The 23,248-nt window shown below is 45.2% G+C and overlaps 1 protein-coding gene across 4 annotated transcripts in view; it reads right to left on the reverse strand.

The window, feature by feature from the left end:
- OPHN1 (oligophrenin 1) overlaps positions 1-23,248 on the reverse strand; it is a 584,093-nt gene that overhangs the window by 203,781 nt on the left and 357,064 nt on the right. For 3 of the 4 annotated variants that reach the window (XM_063937075.1, XM_063937074.1, XM_063937077.1), the window contains 5 exons: positions 18,868-18,972; positions 1,134-1,263; positions 924-950; positions 605-705; positions 20-111 (listed from right to left, as the gene is read on the reverse strand). In XM_063937075.1, coding sequence (XP_063793145.1) covers positions 20-111; positions 605-705; positions 924-950; positions 1,134-1,263; positions 18,868-18,972 — 455 coding nt within the window. The remainder of the gene's footprint in view (positions 1-19; positions 112-604; positions 706-923; positions 951-1,133; positions 1,264-18,867; positions 18,973-23,248) is intronic. The other variant, XM_063937076.1, reaches the window with a different exon arrangement.

Genomic DNA, 23,248 nt, shown 5'->3' on the forward strand with positions numbered 1-23,248 from the left:
AATAGCCAATGCTACTCACCTCTCATTGGTCTCTACATCAAAGCAAAATCTCTTGTCAATAGAGTCGCTCTTTCTTCTTATACAAGATTTAAGGGTCAGTTCCTGGCTCACCTAAACAGTAACATTGCAAACAGGTTGCTGTTAGCACTGGTAACAAAGAAGCGACAATAGGAAACAAGGGAACAGCGAGAAAGCAGCAATGACAAGAGAGGTAACAGCAATAAAGATGTGGAGAAAAGAGAGGAGTGCACAAGAGAGAAGAGATGTGAAGCAACTACAATGAGCAGATGGTGAGAGGAGGATTATAACACAGGATTTCCTTACAGACAAACAGGATTACAGTGTCACTAAATAGACACAAAAACACAACCTACAGTATATTATGTTTTTATATACAAATGCTTCTTGTAACTACATTTAACCACTTATCTACAAGAGTTTTATTTTTTATGTTTTCCATGAAGGCGATACTAAAACAAGGCTTACTGTCACTGCTGAAGATCCGTTTCCAGGATCCAGCCAGAGAAATGTATATTGAGCCAATTTGCTTTGGTCAAAATATCTTTTGAATGATTTATAATTCTCTTAAGTGCCTCTTACTCACCTGCCGAGATCCCGGCTTCTGCTCTAACGAAATCATGATTAAACTCTTTCCCTCCTTCTCATATCGGCAATAATACTTTACCCATGTAAGACCAAGAGCCCCTGGAATCCATACAGAAAGAAATATATATATTACTCAATATCCTCAGTAATGCTTCATTGTTCAATGGAATAATGCTTCTGTGGTTTGTTTGGTGACAGAATGAGATAACAATGGATAAAGCAAGCAATGTATGCCAACTAAGCCAAAACCGGCACAGTAAATGTGACAAAGTGCGTAGTGGGGTGTATTGTAATGAAAAGTAAATATATGTTTAAACCTGTGCAAAGTGATACAATATCCCTCCCTTAGTAGGCAAATTGGAAAAAAAAGAAGAGAAGGTATGACATTAGGCATAAAATCAGTAAGAAAATGAGCTACACATTCTTCCCACCTTAACAGTGACATGTTAGGAAAACTGAAGTGTTACTAATGTCTAGCAGATAATATACTGTGAAGAGTCTAACCCTACGGCAGAAATCCACATTACTTTTCTCTTGGGAGTACAGGTATCCCTCTATAGTGCTTTGCCCCCTCAGCTTGCAGATCATAGGGGCATCAGTCATCCGCTTTTTCAGATCCTCCATCTCTTCACGGGTACTACAAAAGTGGTTACGAGTCTGTGGAATAATTAAAGGAATAATTAAACAAATCCAAAAACAAAATGATTATACTATATTTTATTATTTGATAAGACTTGATAAATGTATTAGTTTGAAAAGTTTAAGTGGTTCTTTATGCATAATCAAGATCTACTAAAACTATTATTACCGTCCTTATCAGTCCCCTTGATCACTGTAGCTGCTCCTCACTGTTTTCCCCAACTCCTGCCTCAACCTCTCCTCAGTTCATCCTCTACACTGCTGAACCCCTCATTTTGCTCTCACCACTCTCTGTGGTAATAAAGACTGTATGTGGGGTATTCAATTGTTTGAAAAGTCAGTTGGGTGTCTGTTTTTTCCCAACCAACTTTTCAAACAATTGAATTCCACCCTATCTGTCTTAAATAAATTAGTGGTCAAAAGTATGAGAACACCCTCATATTTGCAGTGTTCATTGAAATTCACACAGTTTAATGACCCAATGAATTAAAGAAAAGAACAAATAAATAACTGGTGATGAAAAAGAAGTGATAGAATCATTTAGTATAACAAAACGTAATCTACATTTTAGGCTCAAAGTAGCCACCTTTTGCAGATGAACATTCTTCTACAATGGAAATCAAGCATAATTCGGGAAGTTCTTCCCAACAGTGTAGAAGAGCTTTCTAAAAATGTGTGGTACTTATAGGTTGCACTGTTTTCACTGTTCTGTCCACTTCATCCCAAACTAGCTCGATGGGGTATACGTTTGCAGTCTATGCTGGCCATTCCATGATTTGAAGCCTACAGTCTTGTTCTTTTCCTCAAAGGTACTGTAGTTCTGACATAACCTGGAGATATGTTTTGGGTTATTATCGTCCTGTAGGATAAACAAATGACCAACAAGGCATAGACCACAGGGTACTGCATGGCTACAAAATGACGTAGCATAAAAACTGTGGGTCAGGGTGCCAGTCACTATTCAGATTCTAGAAAAAAAGCCCCAGACCATCACCCTTCCTCCTCCATGCGTGACAGTTGATGCCACAGGGTTTAATTTAATATGTGCCACCACTTTCTGGCATATTTAAGCTAAAAGTATAAAAGGGCACTGCTGTTAATCGCAAAATGAATGGAGTTTTGCTATTAAAAGCATTGTCCTTTTAAATGTTGGGCTTAAACTTGTCAGGAAGCAGCTGCTGAGTAAATAGACCCCACACACTAAGGAACAATCCTTTCTCCTACTCGACAAAACCTACTTCTAGGTTTCAGTAATCCACGTGTGTTGCTTCAGGGCAAAGGCAAGCCTATTTTTCATTGCTGCAGAAAAGCTGTAACACATTGTTTGCTGAAAAAGACCTTTTAAACCACTGTAAAATGTATATTATTTTTCTCTTTCTGCTAAACTAAACTTTTTCTTTTAACCTCTAGCAGTTTACCATTTCATGTTATTCAAAGGACTTACACTGTTTATTTTCCAAGAAAAACAAAAAAATGGGGTTGTCCTACAATTTTTTACCAGTAGCGTACCTACATATGTTAGTTGTACACCATTTGATATGCATGGCGCTACAGAACCCTTGTCTCACCACTATCTGTCCAATATGACCACCCACCCACAGTTTTCTAACTACACAATATTCTTTCACACTAAACCAGTGATTTCCTAGCTGCTCCTTTTACATTGCATCATACTTGCTTACTCTCTCGGAATGGCCGGTAGGCTCCCGAAAATCGGGTGACCCTCCCGGCCCCCTGGAAGAACAGGCAAGTCTCCCGATTTCGGGGGTCCCCCATGCCCAGCCGCCCACTTAGAGAGTAAAGTGGGCTGTCCCGTCAGGCGATGACACGATTCTTGTTGAATCGCGTCATCATAGCCACACACCCTGCTGAACAATACCGGTAATAGCAGCATTACACAGCGGGGTGCGTGGCTTACATGACGCGTCCCGCCGTCACGCCCCCGTTCTGCCTTTGCCACGTCCCCCCAAAACGCCTCTGGCCCGCCCCTCCTCTGCACTGCTTGTCGGAGCCCGCCCCCCCTGCTGAGCCGACCTGGCTGCTCTCTCCCGGAGAGTGCAGCCAAAAAGTCGGCAAGTATGCATTGCATGAAGAAAACCTCTTTATTGATAAAAATAATAATAATAGGATTTTAATTACCTACTGGTAAATCCTTTTCTCATAGTCTGTAAAGGATGCTTGGGTCCACATTAGTACAATGAGGTATAGATGTGTCCACTAGGAGCCACTGGCACTTTAAGAGTTTGAGAGTGTGGCTGGCTCCTCCCTCTATGCCCCTCCTACCAGACTCAGTCTAGAAACTGTGCTCGAGGAGACAGACAACTTCGAGAAAAGGATTTTACACAGATAGTGGGAATTCACACCAGCTCACACACAAGGCAAACCAAGCTAACCAGCTTGAAACATCAGCAAGGGCTGAACAATATCACTTAACCAAGTAACAAAACAGTACTTAACCAAGAACTAAGCAGTACTGAACTAAGTAATCACTGCAGGATCACGAAGCGCTGGGCGGGTGTCAGGAATCGACTTACTGCAGCTGCACCAGTCCGCTGGTGCAACCTCCATCTGAGGCTCCCATGTCTCGCTGCCACTGGTCACCTTGTCGCTAAATGCCATTCTGGGCCTAAGAACACTCCTGTTGTCAGCAGGCGTGCACGCACGCCGCATTCCCGCCAAACCACGGCATGGGCGCCGCCATGACAGTCCCCGTCAGCTCTTCTGTATCAGGCAATCCATCGCCTGGCCGCACCTCCCATTCACTCCCAACAAATACCTGCAGACCGGGGGGTATATCAGGAGCCGCAGGGTGAGTCAGTCCTTGCCTTGGACTTCGTGTCATTCCTCTGACCTGTGTCTCTGGCTCCGTTCTCCAGTTCCTCTTTGTACCTGCTCTGCCTTCCAGTCTGGTCCTGCACTGCCGTGGAACCACAAGCACCAGCAACCCGGGTACCTGTGATCAGCTTCACACCTTATCCAGCTACAGTGTGCTCCAGCCCTCTGCAGTAGAGACTCTCCTCCAGGTGCATCTCGTTAACCTACACCTGTTCGTCAGCCTGCAAGCTGCCAGTGTTATTCCAACCTGCACTGAGGATTAAACCACTTGTTCCTGTCTCCTGCAAACAGTTACCTGGCTCGCTATTCCCACCATCATCCCTGCTGTGCTCCACGATCCAGGAACCATCGGTTCCCATACTGATACATTGGTCCCCTGATCGATTGTTGCTCACGTCACAGACTTTGCCATAGACTTTTAGCTTCCATGCTTTTCCACCCACAATTGCATATCTTCTGTTGTCATCAGTATTCCTGCTGCCATATTGTTTGAATCAATTGCTAAATAAACAACACAGCGCACATGCGCAGGAATCTTATCTAGCCTCCTCGTTTTCTCCATCCCATCTCCACTGACCCACTAGTGCCCTCTCCGGGAACACAAAATAGACAGAGCCTGACAGTAAGTCCAAGGCCAATGGACTCGGATGGTGGTCAGAATGTGGGGTCAGGGGCCTTACAAAATCTGGTCTCCCGCCTGTATGGTCAAGAGGCTGCGCAGCAGCAGATCATCCAATTCCTGCAAGGAATGTCCTCCCGTCTCGATACACTGCAACACTCACTGCCCAGTGCTGTCGTTCCTTCAGTTCCAGTCACCTCTGCACCTGCAAGTTCAGTGGGTTCTCCTTCACCGGCTGCATCAACTCCAGTGTCACGCCTGCATCTGCACGTACCCAGCAAATATGATGGCAGTCCCAAGTTATGTCGCGGGTTTCTCAATCAATGTGTAATTCAGTTTGAGTTGCTATCGCACAATTTCCCCACGCCAAGAAACAAGGTTGCTTACATTATATCGCTGATCTCTGGGCCAGCCCTGAGTTGGGTGTCTCCTCTGTGGGAGCATGCTGACCCTCTTAGGAATAACTATACCGAATTTGTGTCAACCTTCAGACGCATCTTTGACGAACCAGGTCGCGCAACGTCAGCCTCTGCAGATCTTATTCAACTTCGTCAGGGTACCCATAACATGGGTCAATACGTCATCCAGTTCCAGACGTTAGCCTCAGAGATTCAATGGAATAATCAAGCGCTGGTAGCAGCCTTTTGGCATGGACTCTCTGACCGAATTAAAGATGAACTAGCCACTCGTGACATTCCTGAGCAATTATCAGACCTAATTTCTTTGTGTATTAAGTTGGACTCTCGCATTCGCGAACGCAACAGTTAGCGTGCTCGCAGTTAGCGTGCTCGCAGCCGAGAATTGTACCCCCGACACAATTTCAGCCTCCATCTTCCGATGAGCCTATGCAAATAAATAGGTCCCGCTTAACCCCTGAGGAGCGGTCAAGAAGACTTCGAGAGAGACAGTGTCTTTATTGTGCGGCAAAAGGTCACCAAATTAGTTCTTGTACGGCGCGTTCAGGAAACGCCAGATCCTGACTTGTAAAGGAGGAGTCAAGTTGGGATCTTCTAGACAAGCTCCTTCAAACCGAGACCTTATCCTTCCTGTGACTTTAGAGACTAGTGCTGGACTCCAGTCTGTATCCGCGTTAGTGGACTGTGGAGCTGCTGGAAACTTCATTACTCAAGCCGCAGTTGACAAGTTCCATCTGCCTATCTGCAGACTCACATACCCGGTCTAAATCACTGCAGTGGACGGTAGCTGAATCTCCAAGGGTTCCATCTCCCATAAAACCAAGCCAGTTGTTTTGGGAGTCGGGTTCCTGCATTCCGAATTAATCGAGTTCCTCGTCATCCCTAAGGCAACTCAGGAGATCGTTTTGGGTATGCCCTGGCTCCAGCTACATAATCCGTAGATTAACTGGCCCACGTTACAACTGACTTCTTGGGGTTCACATTGTCATCAGTTCTGCCTAGCCCAAGTTCGTCCTGTAAGGCCCTCAGAAGTTAAAATTCAGTCAAGTCTCCCAAGTAGCCTACCAAGATTTCACTGACGTCTTCAGCAAAAAGGCTGCCGATGTTCTGCCGCCCCATGGAGAGTGGGAATGTCCCATCGATCTCATCCCCGGCAAGAAGCTACCTAGGGGGCGTACTTACCCGTTATCTGTACCTGAAACCGAGGCAATGAGTGTGTACATCAGGGAGAAATTACAGAAAGGATTCTTCCGTCCTTCGTCTTCGCCCGCCGGAGCGGGTTTTTCTTTGTTAAAAAGAAAGATGGAGGATTACGTCCGTGCATCGATTATCGGGGGCTCAACGATATTACCATCAAAAATAGCTATCCATTACCTCTCATCACTGAATTATTTGATAGAGTCAAGGGAGCTCGCATTTTCACTAAGCTAGATCTCCGCGGTGCCTACAATCTCATCAGAATTCGAAGTGGCGATGAATGGAAGACCGCCTTTAACACTCGGGATGGTCATTATGAGTACCTTGTAATGCCGTTTGGGCTGAGCAATGCTCCAGCAGTGTTCCAGCACTTTGTTAATGACATTTTCCGTGATGTCCTGTACAAATATCTTGTAGTCTATTTGGATGATATCCTTATCTTCTCTCAAGATCTCTCCTCGCATCGTCTGCAAGTTTGTGAGGTCCACCGACGTCTTCGTGAGAGTCGTCTCTACGGCAAGTTGTCTAAATGTACCTTCGAAGTTCCTTCCATACCCTTCCTAGGGTATGTAATTTTCGGATCAGATCTCCAGATGGACCCCACAAAATTAGAATCTATTGCTAATTGGTCCAGTCCGAGTACACTCAAGTCCATCCAGCGATTCTTGGGGTTCGCTAATTACTATAGGAAGTTCATCAGAGGATTCTCAACTCTCATCGCTCCTATTACCAACTTAACTCGAAAAGGGGCAGACCATTCCAACTGGTCAGAAGATGCCTTGGCCGCATTTCAGAGAGTTAAGCAGGCTTTCATGTCCCCTCCAGTTCTGTCACAACCAGATATAAACAAGCCGTTCGAGTTGGAGGTAGATGCTTCTACAGTAGGAGTTGGAGCTGTTCTCTCCCAAGTAGGGGCAGATGGAAAAATTCATCCCTGTGGGTTCTTTTCTCGCAAATATCTTCCTGCGGAAGCTAATTACTCCATCGGTGACCAAGAATTACTGGCGATCTAACTGGCCCTTGAGGAGTGGAGGTATCTCTTGGAGGGGGCAAAGTATCCTTTTAACATCTACACTGATCACAAGAACCTGCTCTACTTAAAGGCAGCCCAGTGTCTCAATCCTCGCCAGGTCCGGTGGGCAATGTTCTTCTCTCGTTTCAACTTCAAGCTTCATTTCCATCCAGGTTCCCAGAATACCAAGAACATAGGAACGAAAGAACAAGATTGTCTTTTGTGTTGGCGCACTTAAAGAGAAAATATATGTATATAGTATGATGGTATCAATGTAATGATTATTTAATTAAAACTCAACTTTTATTATTAATTTACTAAAATATCCTGTTTTATGAAATATAAACATAAATATATATTTCGATCACATTTAAATATTGGTGATCTGGAATAAATGGATTTGATCACTGGAGGGGTGGTCTTCTGTTTGCCGGCGGTCGGGCTCCCGGCGCTCAGTATACCGGCGCCGGGAGCCCGACCGCCGGCTTACCGACACTTATTTTCCCTCGTGGGGGTCCACGACCCCCATAGAGGGAGAATAAAATAGTGTGGCGCGCGTAGCGCGCCACCGTGCCCGTAGCGTGGCGAGCGCAGCGAGCCCGCAAGGGGCTCATTTGCGCTCGCCAAGCTGTCGGTAAGCCGGCGGTCGGGCTCCCGGCGCCGGGATGCTGGTCGCCGGGAGCCCGACCGCCGGCCACCCGTAGTGAACCCCACTGGAGTTATAGTTTATGTAATAGATCACTTATAAGAATAATCAATATTCAATTAGTGCACTATCAAATAATTCACATTAGGGTATAAATAATACCGTGCGGTTGTAAATATTGACTAATATATCTAGGTCTGTTATGGACTTGTAACTAAGTGACCCCTTAAGTAGAACGTGAATTAAACCCATAGGCAACATGCATGCATATTAATTAGATAAAGCACTTAAATCGTTTTGCCCGGATTATTATTATTATTTTTTTTTTGGTTTACTTTTAATGTGATGATTACATCTTCGTTATACCAAGCAGATTCCACATACGCGGGTTGGAACGCAAATGCAGGAAGTCCATGAACACTGATACGCATGACGCGCCGGAAGGCGGAAGCGCGTCATGGTTACAATCGGTTGCCATGGCGCCTCATTGTGTATTGAGTCACGGAGCTTCGCCGCTTGGCGCGGCTTCACAGCATGAGATCCATAATTACAGGAAGTACCAAAGCGACGTTGGAACGCACGCTAGAAGGGAGCAGTGGAGCGCAATTATCTAATTAATCGTTCTACCTTCGAAAAGGCTCAGCAATCTTTGGAATTGGTCTTGTGTAAATAAGCACTTAAATTTAGTTTTAGTGAATTCAGTACACAGTACACTTTATGTAAGGTAAATAACCATTTCAACACTTCAAGTAGATAATTTAATTAAAGGAAGTGATGTCACTGGTAGTGGGGTTTAAAAACCCAGCCATTCAGTCCAAATGTGTGCAGCAGCTAGGAGCATTACTGAATGCAGAGAGGTAAGCATATTGATCTCATGGTCTTTTATATTTTTTTGGTGTGTAACTAGAAATGCTGATAATTATTAGAATATGTGAAGTCCAATATTAGCCCTATGAAAAAAGATTGTGGTTCTGAGATTAAGGATTTATAGAAACAAATGTATATAGCTTCTAGATGTTAATATGATAATATATATTTGGTAAATAGTCCTGGATTTTTGGTAAACGAAGGCATCCAATTTCAATATAGAATTTATTATTTGGATAAAAGGGTTTATATATATTTTTCTTTGCCACTTTTATATTAGATACGAATTAATACTGGTGGAACCCTTTAGCATATAGTGACAATGATTAATATTTTCATAAAACATTAATTCTGACTAAAGCTGGAGTGGATCAGAATTATTTATGTATCCATATCCTCATTCCCTTTTTTCTATACATTCTGCTCCATCATAGGTTTAATTACAGTTTTCTGCCTTGTATAAAATCCACGCTTGGATGAGAAAAGCTGCTTTATTTACTATTTTTCAACGTAATTGGTATGTATGAAAAATTATGGGCCGGCATTTTTTAATGTATATCATACCCATATAATATTAGAAATGTGTTTTCCATTATAGGTTTAAACACAATTGCTTTCAGAAATCACCAAACATAATTTGGCTCAGTAGAATGAATTACATCTAATTATCTGCTGAATTGGTATGTATAAATATATCATTCAAATATGATACGTCCCCTATTTTAGGTTACAAATGATAAATATGATAACATTTCTCGAATAGCTTCATCTAGCTTATAAATGATTAATATAATAAATTCCTATAATCAATTTATCAAACTTGGATTGTAATGATAACATAGACCAAAAAGGTTAGATTTGTTCCATTAAACGAAACCCCATACGTTTATCATTTAGTTTTGTCATCCTCCACCCCTCCTCATATATCCTTATCTTGCTATTATTTGAATTTACAGATATCCCATGTGGTGAGATCTAGTACGTTATCGCTTTTAAGTGTTTTTATGTATCATTGAAGATACGCTAAGGTGCTTATCCATATTGTGATCCTTTGGTATGTATTCATAGTAACTACAAAAAACATAAGTACACTGTTGATAAACAAAACGATATATTTATGAAATACTTTCTACATTGTTTAGATTATAAATACAACCCCTGATGAAGTCCGTAGGATGAAACGCGTTGGGTTAAGACAGCGGTTTTTGTCTTGTCTTCAAGGAAGATCAATCATCATGTTGATATGTGAATGAAATGTACTGTTATCAACACTAATATCTGTACAAAACTTTGTTGATGGTCATTGTAGACATATTGTGATACAGCATATTTCACTGTATTTTATTAAATAAATATAATCCATCTTTTATGAATTTTCATTATAAGTGAGAACTTTAGATATACCAAAGGGAATCACCAGCTCCCTGGGGAAACCTTACCATTCCTATATATATATATATATATATATATATATACAAGAGAGAGAGAGAGAGAGAGAGAGAGAGAGAGAGAGTATAAATCAATAAAATTGATTACAATATCATATGGGCTCACTGTGTTGTTATTCTATTACATTGTATTATTCAATAAATGATTGGTAAATTGAAATTGATCGTTAATATTTTTATTCAGGGGATCAGTAGTTCTATGTATGTTGAATACTATATCTATAATATTAATGAATCGTAGAAGGATAAATGGTTATATATCGTATTGATATTTTCCATACACACAGAAAAAGCGTCTACTAGATTATGTTAGCGTTCTTTTATAAAAGAAGACAAGAAAAACGTTTCCACACACCACGTCTATTGTGCAAACTTATAGTATGTCTGGAGTCTGCTGACAAGGTTATCTGATTCCTGTGGATAATATATATAGTTTTTGTGATTTATGAGCCCCCTTTAGGGGTATATCTCCTCATATATATTTCACAGTACGGTCTCACGCCTTGTCTAATATACAGACTGATACCTGCTAAAATTAGTGTACAATACCTTAGTTAGGCAAACATATAGTATGTCCAATGCCTGTTGACAGGGTTATCTGATTCCTGTGGATGATATAAGCAGTTTTGTGAGTCCCCTTCGAGGGTATATCTCCTCACAAGTATTCCACAGTACAGTCACACACCTTGTCTAAAATACAGACTGGTTCCTACTAAGAATACCAAAGCTGATGCTCTGTCTCGTTCTATGGGATCTGAAGAGGAGATTCCTGATCCAGTTCCTCATTCTGTTTTGAATCCAGTCGTGTTTGCCTCAGCTCAAGTCACTCCTGTCCCGCCTCCTGGCAAGATATTTGTTTCTCCTGAGCTTCGTTCCAAGTTGTTGTCTTGGGCTCATCAGTCTAAGTTCATAGGGCTTCCTGGTGTACTAAAGACTTTCAAGTTCCTGTCTGCAACTTACTGGTGACCTAAAATGAAGGTTGACATCCAGGATATCGTGGCATCCTGCCCCAAATGTGCCCAGCATAAGACTCCCCGTCAGTCTCCGGCAGGTCAGTTACAGCCGTTATCAATACCCAGCCGTCCCTGTTCTCACCTGTCCATGGACTTCATCTCCGATCTACCCTCCTCTCAAGGATTCAATACCATCTGGGTAGTTGTCGACAGGTTTACCAAAATGGCCCACTTTGTTCCACTCCAGGATCTTCCTTCTGCTCCAAAACTTGCTCAAGTCTTCCTACGGGAGATCTTTCGCCTACATGGACTGCCTACTGAAATTATATCTGACCGTGGAGTTCAGTTCGTAGCAAGATTTTGGAGAGCTCTCTGTTCTGCCCTACAAGTTAAACTTAAGTTCTCGTCAGCCTACCACCCTCAGACGAATGGACAGACTGAGAGGGTGAATCAAGAATTGGAGACCTTCTTGAGACTTTATATTTCCTCTTCCCAAGATGACTGGGTAGACCTGCTTCCATGGGTAGAATTTGCTCACAACTTTCGCTATCATACTGCCACGGAGACTACCCCGTTTTTTGCTGTATATGGGCAACATCCTCGTGTTCCAGACTTCCAAGATCTACCAAACATCGATGTTCCTGCAGCCACTTCTGTTCTAAACCAGTTTTTGTCTACTTGGAGAAAAATTCATGTTTCCCTTAAAAAGGCCTCAAGCCGTTACAAGTTCTTTGCTGACCACAAAAGACGTGCAATTCCCAGCTTAAAACCTAACGATAAGGTTTGGCTCTCCACCCGGAACCTTCGTCTCAGAGTGTCATCAATGAAATTTGCACCACGCTTTATTGGTCCTTTCCCCATTGACAAAGTCATCAGTCCTGTAGCGTACAAGCTCAGATTGCCTCCTTATTTGCAAATACCTAATGCCTTTCATGTCTCCCTCCTTAGACCCTTGATCCTGAATCGTTTCCAAAAAGCTCTTCCCATTGGCCCCAAAGTACGAACTCAGAGGGGCATTGATTTTGCAATACAGAAGATTCTGGATTCCCGTTGCCGGTATGGTCGTCTGCAATACCTTATCTATTGGTCCGGTTATGGTCCTGAGGAGAGGAGTTGGGTAAATGCTACAGATGTCCACGCTCCAAGGTTGATCCATGTTTTCCACAGTACTCACCCATCCAAACCACGTGGGTGTTCGGTGCCCACCCGTAAAGGAGGGGGTACTGTTAGGAATCGACTTACTGCAGGTGCACCTGTCCGCTGGTGCAACCTCCGTCTGAGGCTCCCATGTCTCGCTGCCACTGGTCACCTTGTCGCTAAATGCCATTCTGGGCCTAAGGACACTCCTGTTGTCAGCAGGCGTGCACGCACGCCGCATTCCCGCCAAACCACGGCATGGGCGCTGCCATGACAGTCCCCGTCAGCTCTTCTGCATCAGGCAATCCATCGCCTGGCTGCACTTCCCATTCACTCCCAACAAATACCTGCAGACCGGGGGGTATATCAGGAGCCGCAGGGTGAGTCAGTCCTTGCCTTGGACTTCGTGTCATTCCTCTGACCTGTGTCTCTGGCTCCGTTCTCCAGTTCCTCTTTGTACCTGCTCTGCCTTTCAGTCTGGTCCTGTGGAACCACAAGCACCAGCAACCCGGGTACCTGTGATCAGCTTCACACCTTATCCAGCTACAGTGTGCTCCAGCCCTCTGCAGTAGAGACTCTCCTCCAGGTGCATCTCATTAACCTACACCTGTTCGTTCGTCAGCCTGCAAGCTGCCAGTGTTATTCTAACCTGCACTGAGGATTTAAACCACTTGTTCCTGTCTCCTGCAAACAGTTACCTGGCTCGCTATTCCCACCATCATCCCTGCTGTGCTTCACGATCCAGGAACCATCGGTTCCCATACTGATACATCAGTTCCCTGATCGATTGTTGCTCACGTCACAGACTTTGCCATAGACTTTTAGCTTCCATGCTTTTCCACCCACAATTGCATATCTTCTGTTGTCATCAGTATTCCTGCTGCCATATTGTTTGAATCAATTGCTAAATAAACAACACAGCGCACATGCGCAGGAATCTTATCCAGCCTCCTCGTTTTCTTCATCCCATCTCCACTGACCTACTAGTGCCCTCTCCGGGAAAACAAACTAGACAGAGCCTGACAGCGGGCACCCAGCATCCTCTACGGGCTATGAGAAAAGGAATTACCGGTAGGTAATTAAAATCCTATTTTCTATTACGTCCTAGAGGATGCTGGGGTCCACATTAGTACCATGGGGATGTACCAAAGCTCCCAGAACGGGAGGGAGAGCGTGGAGGCTCCTGCAGAACTGATTGACCAAACTTCAGGTCCTCAGCGGCCAAAGTATCGAACTTGTAGAACTTTGCAAACGTGTTCAACCCAGACCAAGTAGCCGCTCGGCAAAGCTGTAAAGCCGAGACACCCCGGGCAGCCGCCCAGGAAGAACCCACCTTACGAGTAGAGTGCCTTAACAGACGTAGGACATGGCAATCCTGCCATAGAAAACGTATGCTGGATAGTGAACCTGATCCAGCGAGAGATCGTCTGCTTAGAAGCAGGACACCCAAGTTTCTTGGGATTATACAGGACAAACAGAGAGTCCAATTTTCCGTGATGAGCAGTCCTCTTCACATAGATTTTCAGAGCCCTTACAACATCCAAGGACTTTGATGAAATTGAGGAGTCAGTAGTAACTGGCACCACAATAGGTTGGTTGATATGGAATGCAGACACAACCTTCGGAAGGAACTGCTGACGTGTCTGGAGCTCCGCTCTATCTTCATGGAAGATCATGTAGGGGCTCTTACAAGACAAAGCCCCCAACTCCGACACATGTCTAGCAGAAGCTAAGGCCAACAAAGTGACAACCTTGCACGTGAGAAATTTGACCTCAACCTCCGGTAGAGGATCGAACCAATCCAATTGGAGTAACTGTAACACCACGTCAAGATCCCAGGGCGCCGTAGGCGGCACAAAGGGAGTCTGGATGTGCAGAACCCCTTTCAGAAAAGTCTGAACCTCAGGGAGGGAAGCCAACTGTTTTTGGAAGAAAATGGATAGGGCCGAAATCTGGACCTTTACGGATCCCAAACGTAGGCCCATATCCACACCTGCTTGCAGGAAGAGGAGAAACCGTCCCAGTTGAAACTCCACCGTAGGAAACTTTTGGAATTTTCCAAATACGATGGTAAAGGTTAGACGTTACTCCATTCCTAGCCTGTATCATGGTAGGAATAACCTTTTTCGGAATGCCCTTCCGAGCTAATAACTGGCGTTCAACCTCCATGCCGTCAAACATAGCCGTGGTAAGTCTTGATAAGCGAATGGCCCCTGCTGTAGCAGGTCCTCCCGAAGAGGAAGAGGCCTCGGCTCTTCTAGCAGTAGATCTAGAAGATCTGCGTACCAAGCCCTTCTTGGCCACTCCTGAGCATTGAGGAAGTGGAGGAAACGTACACCGACTGGAACACCAATGGAGTCACTAGGGCGTCCACCACCACGTCTTGTGGGCCCCTCGACCTGGAACAATACCGCCGAAGCTTCTTGTTGAGACGAGAGGCCATCATGTCTATTTTAGGTACATCCCAAAGATCTGCTACCTCCGCAAACACCTCCGGATGGAGTCCCCACTCTCCGGGATGGAGATTGTGTCTGCTGAGGAAGTCCGCTTCCCAGTTGACTACTCCCGGAATGAAGATTGCTGACAGCACCAATGCACGTTTTTCTGACCAGAGGATGATTCTTGTTACCTCTGACATTGCAGCTCAGCTCTTCGTTCTGCCCTGTCGGTTTATGTAAGCCACCGTCGTTACATTGTCCGACAGCACTTGAAAAGACTTGGAAAAGACCGTTGTACACGGCTCTTAGTTCCAGAATGTTTATTGGAAGGCTGGATTCCAGGCTTGACCACCGTCCTTGGAAGGTTTCACCCTGAGTGACTGCGCCCCAGCCCCAGACTTGCATCCGTGGTTAGAAGGACCAAGTCCTGAATCCCGTACCTGCGGTCCTCCAGAAGGTGAGGTAGTTACAGCCACCAGAGAAGTGAAATCCTGGCTTTTGGCGACAGATGTATTCTCTGGTGCATGTGTAGATGAGATCCCGACCACTTGTCCAGGAGATCCAGTTGGAAGGGCCGAGCATGAAACCTTCTGTACTGTAGAGCCTCGTAAAAGGCCACCATCTTCCCCAGAAGGCGAATGCACTGATGAACCGAAACCCGGGTTGGCTTCAGGGCATCCCAGACCATTGTTTGTATCATAACCGCTTTCTCTTCCGGGAGAAACACCCTCTGCACTTCCGTGTCGAGGATCATTCCCAGAAAGGACAACCTCCTGGTCGGCTACAAATGTGATTTTGGAAGATTCAGGATCCAACCATGTTCCATGAGCAGATGAGTCGTGAGAACAATGGACTGCAACAACTTCTCCCTGGACGATGCCTTTATCAGCAGATCATCCAGATATGGGATTATGTTCACCCCGTGTCTGCGGAGAACCATCATCTCTGCCATCACCTTGGTGAACACCCTCGGTGCTGTGGAGAGGCCGAATGGCAGTGCCTGGAATTGATAGTGACTGTCTAACAGTGCAAATCTGAGATAAGCCTGGAGAGGCGGCCAAATCAGAATGTGGAGGTACGCATCCTTGATATCCAGGGATACCAGAAACTCTCCCTCCTCCAGATCTGAAATCACTGCTCTGAGAGACTTAATTTTGAATTTGAACACCCACAGGTAAGGGTTTAACGATTTCAAGTTCAAAATTGGTCTGACCGAACCATCCGGTTTCGGTACCACGAAGAGGTTTGAATAATAACCCTTGTTTTGCATGTGATGTGGAACTGGGACAATGACCTGTAGGATGGCTTCCTGTAGGATAGCCCTGTCTGTCAGCAAAGCTGGCAAGCCTGATTTGAAGAATCGGTGAGGCGGGAGTTCTTGAAACTCCAGTCTGTACCCCTGGGACACAATATCTTGTACCCAGGGATCCAGGCCGGACGACACCCAGATGTTGCTGAAACGTCGGAGGCTCGCACCCACCAGCCCGTCCTCCAGGCTTTGAGGTCCACCGTCATGATGAGGATTTTGGGGAACCAGAAGCAGGTCTCTGGTCCTGGTAGCCTGCGGGTGCAGGCTTTTTGGATTTTGCCCGACCACCTCTAAAGAAAGTGGTAGGAGGCTTGGACTTTTTTTTGCCTTAGCGGTCCGAAAGGACTGCGGCACAGCTGAAGAAAATGGTTTCTTCGTAGAAGGTGTAGCAGAGGGAAGGAAAGGTGACTTACCCGCAGTTGCCGTGGAAATCCACGCATCCAACGCTTCCCCAAATAGAGCCTGACCTGTGTAGAGTAGGTTCTCCACACTTCTCATGGATTCCGCGTCTGCAGACCATTGGCGTAGCCAGAGTCCCCTGCGGGCTGAGACCGACATGGAAGATATCCGTGCAGTCAGCGTACCCAGGTCCTTCATAGATTCCACCAAGAACCCCGCAGAATCCTGTATGTTACATAAAAACAATTCAATGTCACTTCTATCCATTGTATCCAAATCCTCTAGTAATGTGCCTGACCACTTTACTATGGCTTTAGAATTCCATGCACAGGCAATAATGGGCCTTAACGCCACTCCTGAAGCAGTGTAAATGGATCTGAGCGTAGTGCCAATCTTACGATCAGCCGGTTCCAGGGACAGGTAAAACTACCTTTTTAGACAGTCTGGAGACAGATGCGTCAACAATGGGTAGGTTTTCCCATTTTTTCCTATCTTCCTCAGGGAAGTGAAAAGCAACCAGAACCCTTTTTGGGATCTGGAATTTTTTATCCTGGTTTTCCCAGGATTTTTCAAATATAGCGTTTAATCCTTTAGACGCAGGGAAGGTTAGCGAGGCTTTCTTATTGTCAGTAAAGTAAGCCTCCTCAACCTGCTCAGGTGTGGTGTCATTAATGTTTAACACATCTCTAATGGCCTCAAGTATGAGCTGCACCCCCGTAGCAAGGGATGCCGCCCCTCTCAGCACATCCCCATCACCGTCTGCAGTATCAGAATCGGTATCCGTGTCATCTTGCATAATTTGGGCAAGTGCACTATTCTGTGGGAACATGCTAGGGGATTTTGCAGGAATAGGGACAGAGCCTTACCAATCTGCCATAGACTTCTTCAACACCTGAGTTTCAGTCTCAGTATTAGTTACCCTAGTAGAGATCTGAGAGATCATTATTTTGATAGAAGTTAACCACTCAGGTTCAACAATATGCCACAGAGAGATACAGAGACTGGAGCCAACCCACACACAGCGCTTTTTGAGGTAGAACTAATTAAACTACCAGCGCTGTCTGTGTACCTTAATAGACTACACATACTTTACACAGCCTCTTCCCCCCTTCTACAACCCCCTGGTACCGCACAAGATAGCTGGAGTTGCTTGGAGGGACAGCTCCCTGTCAGTGTCTGTTGTACAGGAACTGCAGGCAGGAAAATGGCGCTGAACGCTGCTGGATCCATTCTGAGGAGAAGCTCCGCCCCCCGAACATGGTGCTGCTTCCTGCTCTTCATTATATTATACTGGCCTGAGGATTTCTGCTGGCAGCAATCCGGGGACCCTGACAGGCTTGCTGACCAGTGTAGGGTATAGGCGCTGGCTCAGGGCACCCCTCACAGCGCCGCACTATGTACCGCTGAGCCCCGGAGCGCAGTTAGTACTGCGCTCCCTACCCTGATGCCGCCATCTTCACACCGGCTCCCCGCTTGCAAGGGGGGGCGGTGACTCACTCGCCACCGATGTCTTCTGGCTCTGTAAGGGGGTGGTGGCATGCTGCGGGAGTGTGCGGTCGCCTGGAGCGGCTAACGATCAGAACCCTCAGGAGCTCAGTGTCCTGTCAGCGGAGATAGTGGCTCAGACCCTGAAGGGCAGACACTGCTCCCCCCCTTAGTCCCACGAAGCAGGGAGGCTGTTGCCAGCAGCCTCCCTGTAAAATAATAAACTCTAAGAAAACTTTTACTAGAGAAACTCTGGAGAGCTCCCTTAGCTGTGACTGGCTCCTCCGGGCACATTTTCTAAACGGAGTCTGGTAGGAGGGGCATAGAGGGAGGAGCCAGCCCACACTCTCAAACTCTTAAAGTGCCAGTGGCTCCTAGTGGACCAGTCTATACCCCATGGTACTAATGTGGACCCCAGCATCCTCTAGGACGTAAGAGAAATACATTTTGTTAATATTAATTAATGGCTAAGGGTGGGTTATGCAACCTGTGGCACCAACCTGCATTAAGCTCAGTGTGCCCATTATGTTTACTAAATTCACGTTTTCAGTTTGTTTTCTTCGTAATGTAATACTAAACCTCTGTGCTATATTTGTGATGCTTGTAAACAGACTGAGTCCTGCTGCAGAAAAGCGCTACATAAATAAAATTATATTATTATTATTATTACTACTATTATTGCCAAAACAATTGATGTCTGCACTTTGACGGCAATTTTTAATGAGACATACAACATTACAGGGAACCTATCTGGGCCTCTCATATCAGCGGAAAGTGTGTGTTTGTGTACCCATCTACAATTTATGTATCAGCACTATGGATAAGGTTAGAGATTTACCACGCATATATCACTGCACTTACGTTCTGAAGGCTGAGCTGTAGTTGCTGTTTGTAGGGGAGGAAATCCTGAGTCAATTCAAACGTGAGGCTGTTAGAAGTAAACAGACAATGCAAGAAGGCCAGAACCTGAGGGTAAAACAATATTGACATTTAAGAGGAATTATTGGATTATGAAGAATAAAGCAGAGATAAACGGTAAGCCAGTGGTTTGCAAGGCATTACCAGACTCTTTCATCATGGCATGAAGATATCACTACTGGGAGGGTTCCAATATTATTGATATATATATGTTGTAATCACTACGCAATATATACTGCACATAGGGGGTCATTCCGACCCGTTCGCACGCAGCAGTTCTTTGCTGCGGTGCGAACGGGTCAGAACTGCACATGCGCGGCGTAGGCATTGCGCACGTGTGTCGTTGCCAGGCGACTACAGTCGCCGGGCAACGACGCTCACAACGAAAAAAGAAGACGCAGCGCCGAACGCAGGAAGATTGACAGCGGAGAGGCGGTCCGGGGCGGATACTCACCGTTGGAAGCCGTTTTCGGGGAGTGGTCGTCCGAACGCAGGCGTGTCCAGGCAAACGGAGGGCAGATGTCTGACGTCAAAGCCGGGAGGAACGTCGCTGGAACCGTCGCACAGGTTAAGTAGATCCAGCCTTACTCCTAGTTGCTGGAAACTTTTTAGCTTAGCAGGGCTGCACAAGCGAACGCAGCCCTGCTAAGCTAAAATACACACCCCCATAGGCGTGGATTAGTTGATCGCACCAGCAGCAAAAAGTTGCTGGCTGCGATCAACTCGGAATGACCCCCATAGCGCATTGTTACTGTTACTAAAATATTTTTACAATTCACACATTATAATACTTAAATAGAAATAAAAAAATGCTATATGAATTTTGGCCTTATATAATATGTACTTAATATGCATTCCTGCGCTGAGATACACACTGGATTGAGTCCTGGATTGAATCCTCTGCATACCTCCACTGAGAAGTCCTTCAGGTTAGCAGCTGCTGTACTCTGCATTGGACATCCCAGATAAGGTACTGTGGACTACAACCTATCTTTGGCTACATCCAGCCCCTCACTTAGACATCATCCACCTCTGTTCTCTGAGCAACAAATAACTGACTTATTGCATTAATCAACTAATATCAGTATATTCAGGCTCTGAATTGCTGAAGGCTCACTGTTTCAAATCAGGATCCATTTCCCAGGACACGTTATCACTACCCCCACAAGAAATCTACTTCAAAGGCCTCTCACACTGAGACTTTTCACACCTACACAGTAGGAATTGGCTTCTAACACCTTTCCAAAAGACTGCCTATCCTAGGATAATTGACTAAATCAGCAGTTATTTTATTTATCACTTGCTTCAAATATACCCAATAGGTTATAGCAATAACTTTGTTCATAAACCCATTATAATTTTGGATCACATACCAAATTGGGGGAAAACAAAACACAAAAAGGGGGGAAAAAACAACAAAACTGCTTTCTCTCCCTCTCTCATCATCATCATATGCAGCTCATACTTATAGTAATCTGTCATTGATGACCAAATGTATACGTATTCCTCCAGCTTCATTCTTTCACTCCGCCCACCACGTTCCGCAGTTCCTATCACACCATCACAGGCTTCTATTCTCCAATCCCTTGGCATTTTACAAAGGAAGCACAGGCGCATTCGTGGGAAGCGAGCAGGCCGGAAATTTATTTCCCCCGGTAACCACCTAAGTCATTTGCCCACCTGCTCACCTCCATATTCAAAGAACAATCAAATAGAAGTGATACCCAAAAGACGGCCCTGTGTTTGGAAGAACAGAACTGTCAACTCTCGCTTTGTGACCCCCATACCCAGAGCTCCTGCACCTAACAAAGAAAACTGAAGGCCCTCTGGTATGCCCAATCAGGTCAGTCCTTTGTAATGCCAGATCTATAAGAAACAAGACTGCAACAATTGCTGACCTTATTGAATCTGCAGATCTAGCCTGTATTACAGAGACCTGGCTAGAAGAAAATGCAGCACCTATATTGGAGGCTGCAGTACCAACAAACAACTCTGTCATCCACAACCCAAGACTGGACCGCAGGGGTGGCGGGGTGGCTCTCTGCTTCAAAAAAGAACTTGAACTTAGGGTCCACCCTACTGAAATTACTCGCTCATTCGAGTGCATTGCTGCTCGGAGTTCGACAGGATTAGGTTTCAGAGTACTTCTCATTTACCGGCCCCCTAGAGATGGAAAGATATTTCTACAAGAAATTGCAGACACTGTTGCTGGCCTGGTTCTGGAACATCAAAGATGGCTCATCCTCTGGGATTTCAATGCATGGGTGGATGATGAGCTCTCACGCCTTGGCCAAGACAATGGCACAATGAATGGTCTGGTATTCACACAGGTCATTCCTTCTGCCACACATAAAAGTGGTCACACTCTCGATCTTGTCTTTCAGATTGGATTAGAAGTCACTGACCTAAAAATAGACCCAGTCATCTGGTCAGATCACTACTCCCTTTTGTTCTCAGTTGCAACCCCTCAAATAAGATCTCTGCACGTGAAGTTGACCAGGTATCGTCCAAGGAGGGGTATGACTCCCCAGGCTCTTGCCGCAAATCTGGATCTCTCTGCTATACTGGGTGCCTGTGAAGATCCCTGTTCCCTAGTCCGTTATTATAATAGGGATGTTATGGCTGCAATTGATATTATCGCCCCTGTGCGTATAAGACCTCGTAAACCACAACGTCAAGCTCCATGCTTCGACAACAGTGTTAGTGAGCTCAAGAAAAGGGGGCGTAGACTGGAAAGACGATGGAGGAAGACTAACCTAGTGGATGACAAAACAAAACTAATAAAGCATAATGAAGAATATAAATCGACAATCACTCGTAAGAAATCACAGTTCCTGTCAAATGAGATCACAGCAGCAAACAATAGGCCAGCTCAACTTTTCCGCACGGTGGAGATGCTTTGCAAGCCAGCATGCCTGCAGACTGATGAAACCCTCTCCCAGGCAAGATGCAACGAGTTTGCAAACTTCATTGCAGATAAAATATACACCATCCGGGAGGGAATCTCTACAGTGCCATCAAAGGAGTGCCAAACTACAGAGCCTGCCAATATAAGCTACCTGCCTTCATGGACCAGCTTTGACCCAGTGGATGTAAAGGACACTGCTGAAATTGCTCGGATTTTGCGTCCCACCACCTGTGATCTGGACCCTGCCTCAACCAAGCTTCTAATAGGTTGTATGGATATAATTGGTCCTGTCTTTGCAAAAATTGTTCAATGCTCTTTGCAGACAGGCATTTTTCCTGGACCCCTAAAGGAAGCAATTGTTAGACCACTTCTTAAAAAACCTAATTTAGATCCCGACTGCATGACCAACTACAGACCGGTATCAAACCTTCCTTTCCTAGGAAAGGTTATTGAGAAAGTGGTTGCAAATCAAGTGGAAACCCGCCTGACAACCCATGATATTTATGATCCATTCCAATCAGGATTCAGGAGAAGACATAGCACTGAAACAGCCCTGGTGTGTGTGTTAAATGATCTTCTGATGGCAAGAGACAGAGGTGACTGTTCAATATTAATCCTTCTGGATCTCTTGGCAGCATTTGGTACCGTGGACCATGGGCTTCTGATTGAGCGACTGATACATTTCTGTGGTCTGGATGGCACAGTCCTAAGCTGGTTCAAATCATTTCTCACAGGCAGGTCACAGAGAGTATCGTCTGGATTATACTCATCACCACCAGTGCCATTGCCATGTGGTGTCCCACAAGGTTATATACTATCCCCCATGCTTTTTGCAGTATACATGCCCCCATTGGGCGAAATAATCAGGCGTCATGGCCTGGTCTACCACTGCTATGCAGATAATACACAACTGTACTTGTCCTTTGCTCCGGGCACTGATAACTAGTGATGAGCGGATTCGGTTTTACTCGGTTTTACTCGGTTCTCAAAACGGCATCTTATTGGCTATCCAAAACACGTGACATCCGTGAGCCAATAAGATGCCATTTTGAGAACGGAGTAAAACCGAATCCGCTCATCACTACTGATAACCCAATAGCAACCCTAAATGGCTGTCTAGCTGAGCTACAGGAGTGGATGAGCGCCAGTTGGCTGCGACTGAACCCGGATAAAACAGAGGTCCTTATGATACGACCGCAACATCAAAAGACAAGACTGCAGCATAGCCAACCAACTGGACTTACACTCGGGGATTCAGAATTACAGACCAGTGATCGTGTGCGGAATCTTGGCATTGTCCTGGATGGTGGCCTGACACTTAAACATCAGATATCAGCCACAGTCAAATCCTCATTCTTTCACCTTAGGAACATAGCCAGAATCAAGCACTTAATTCCCTCAGATGATATGCCAAAA

The sequence above is a fragment of the Pseudophryne corroboree genome, chromosome 8, assembly GCF_028390025.1.
Source record: "Pseudophryne corroboree isolate aPseCor3 chromosome 8, aPseCor3.hap2, whole genome shotgun sequence".
Taxonomy (NCBI): domain Eukaryota; kingdom Metazoa; phylum Chordata; class Amphibia; order Anura; family Myobatrachidae; genus Pseudophryne; species Pseudophryne corroboree.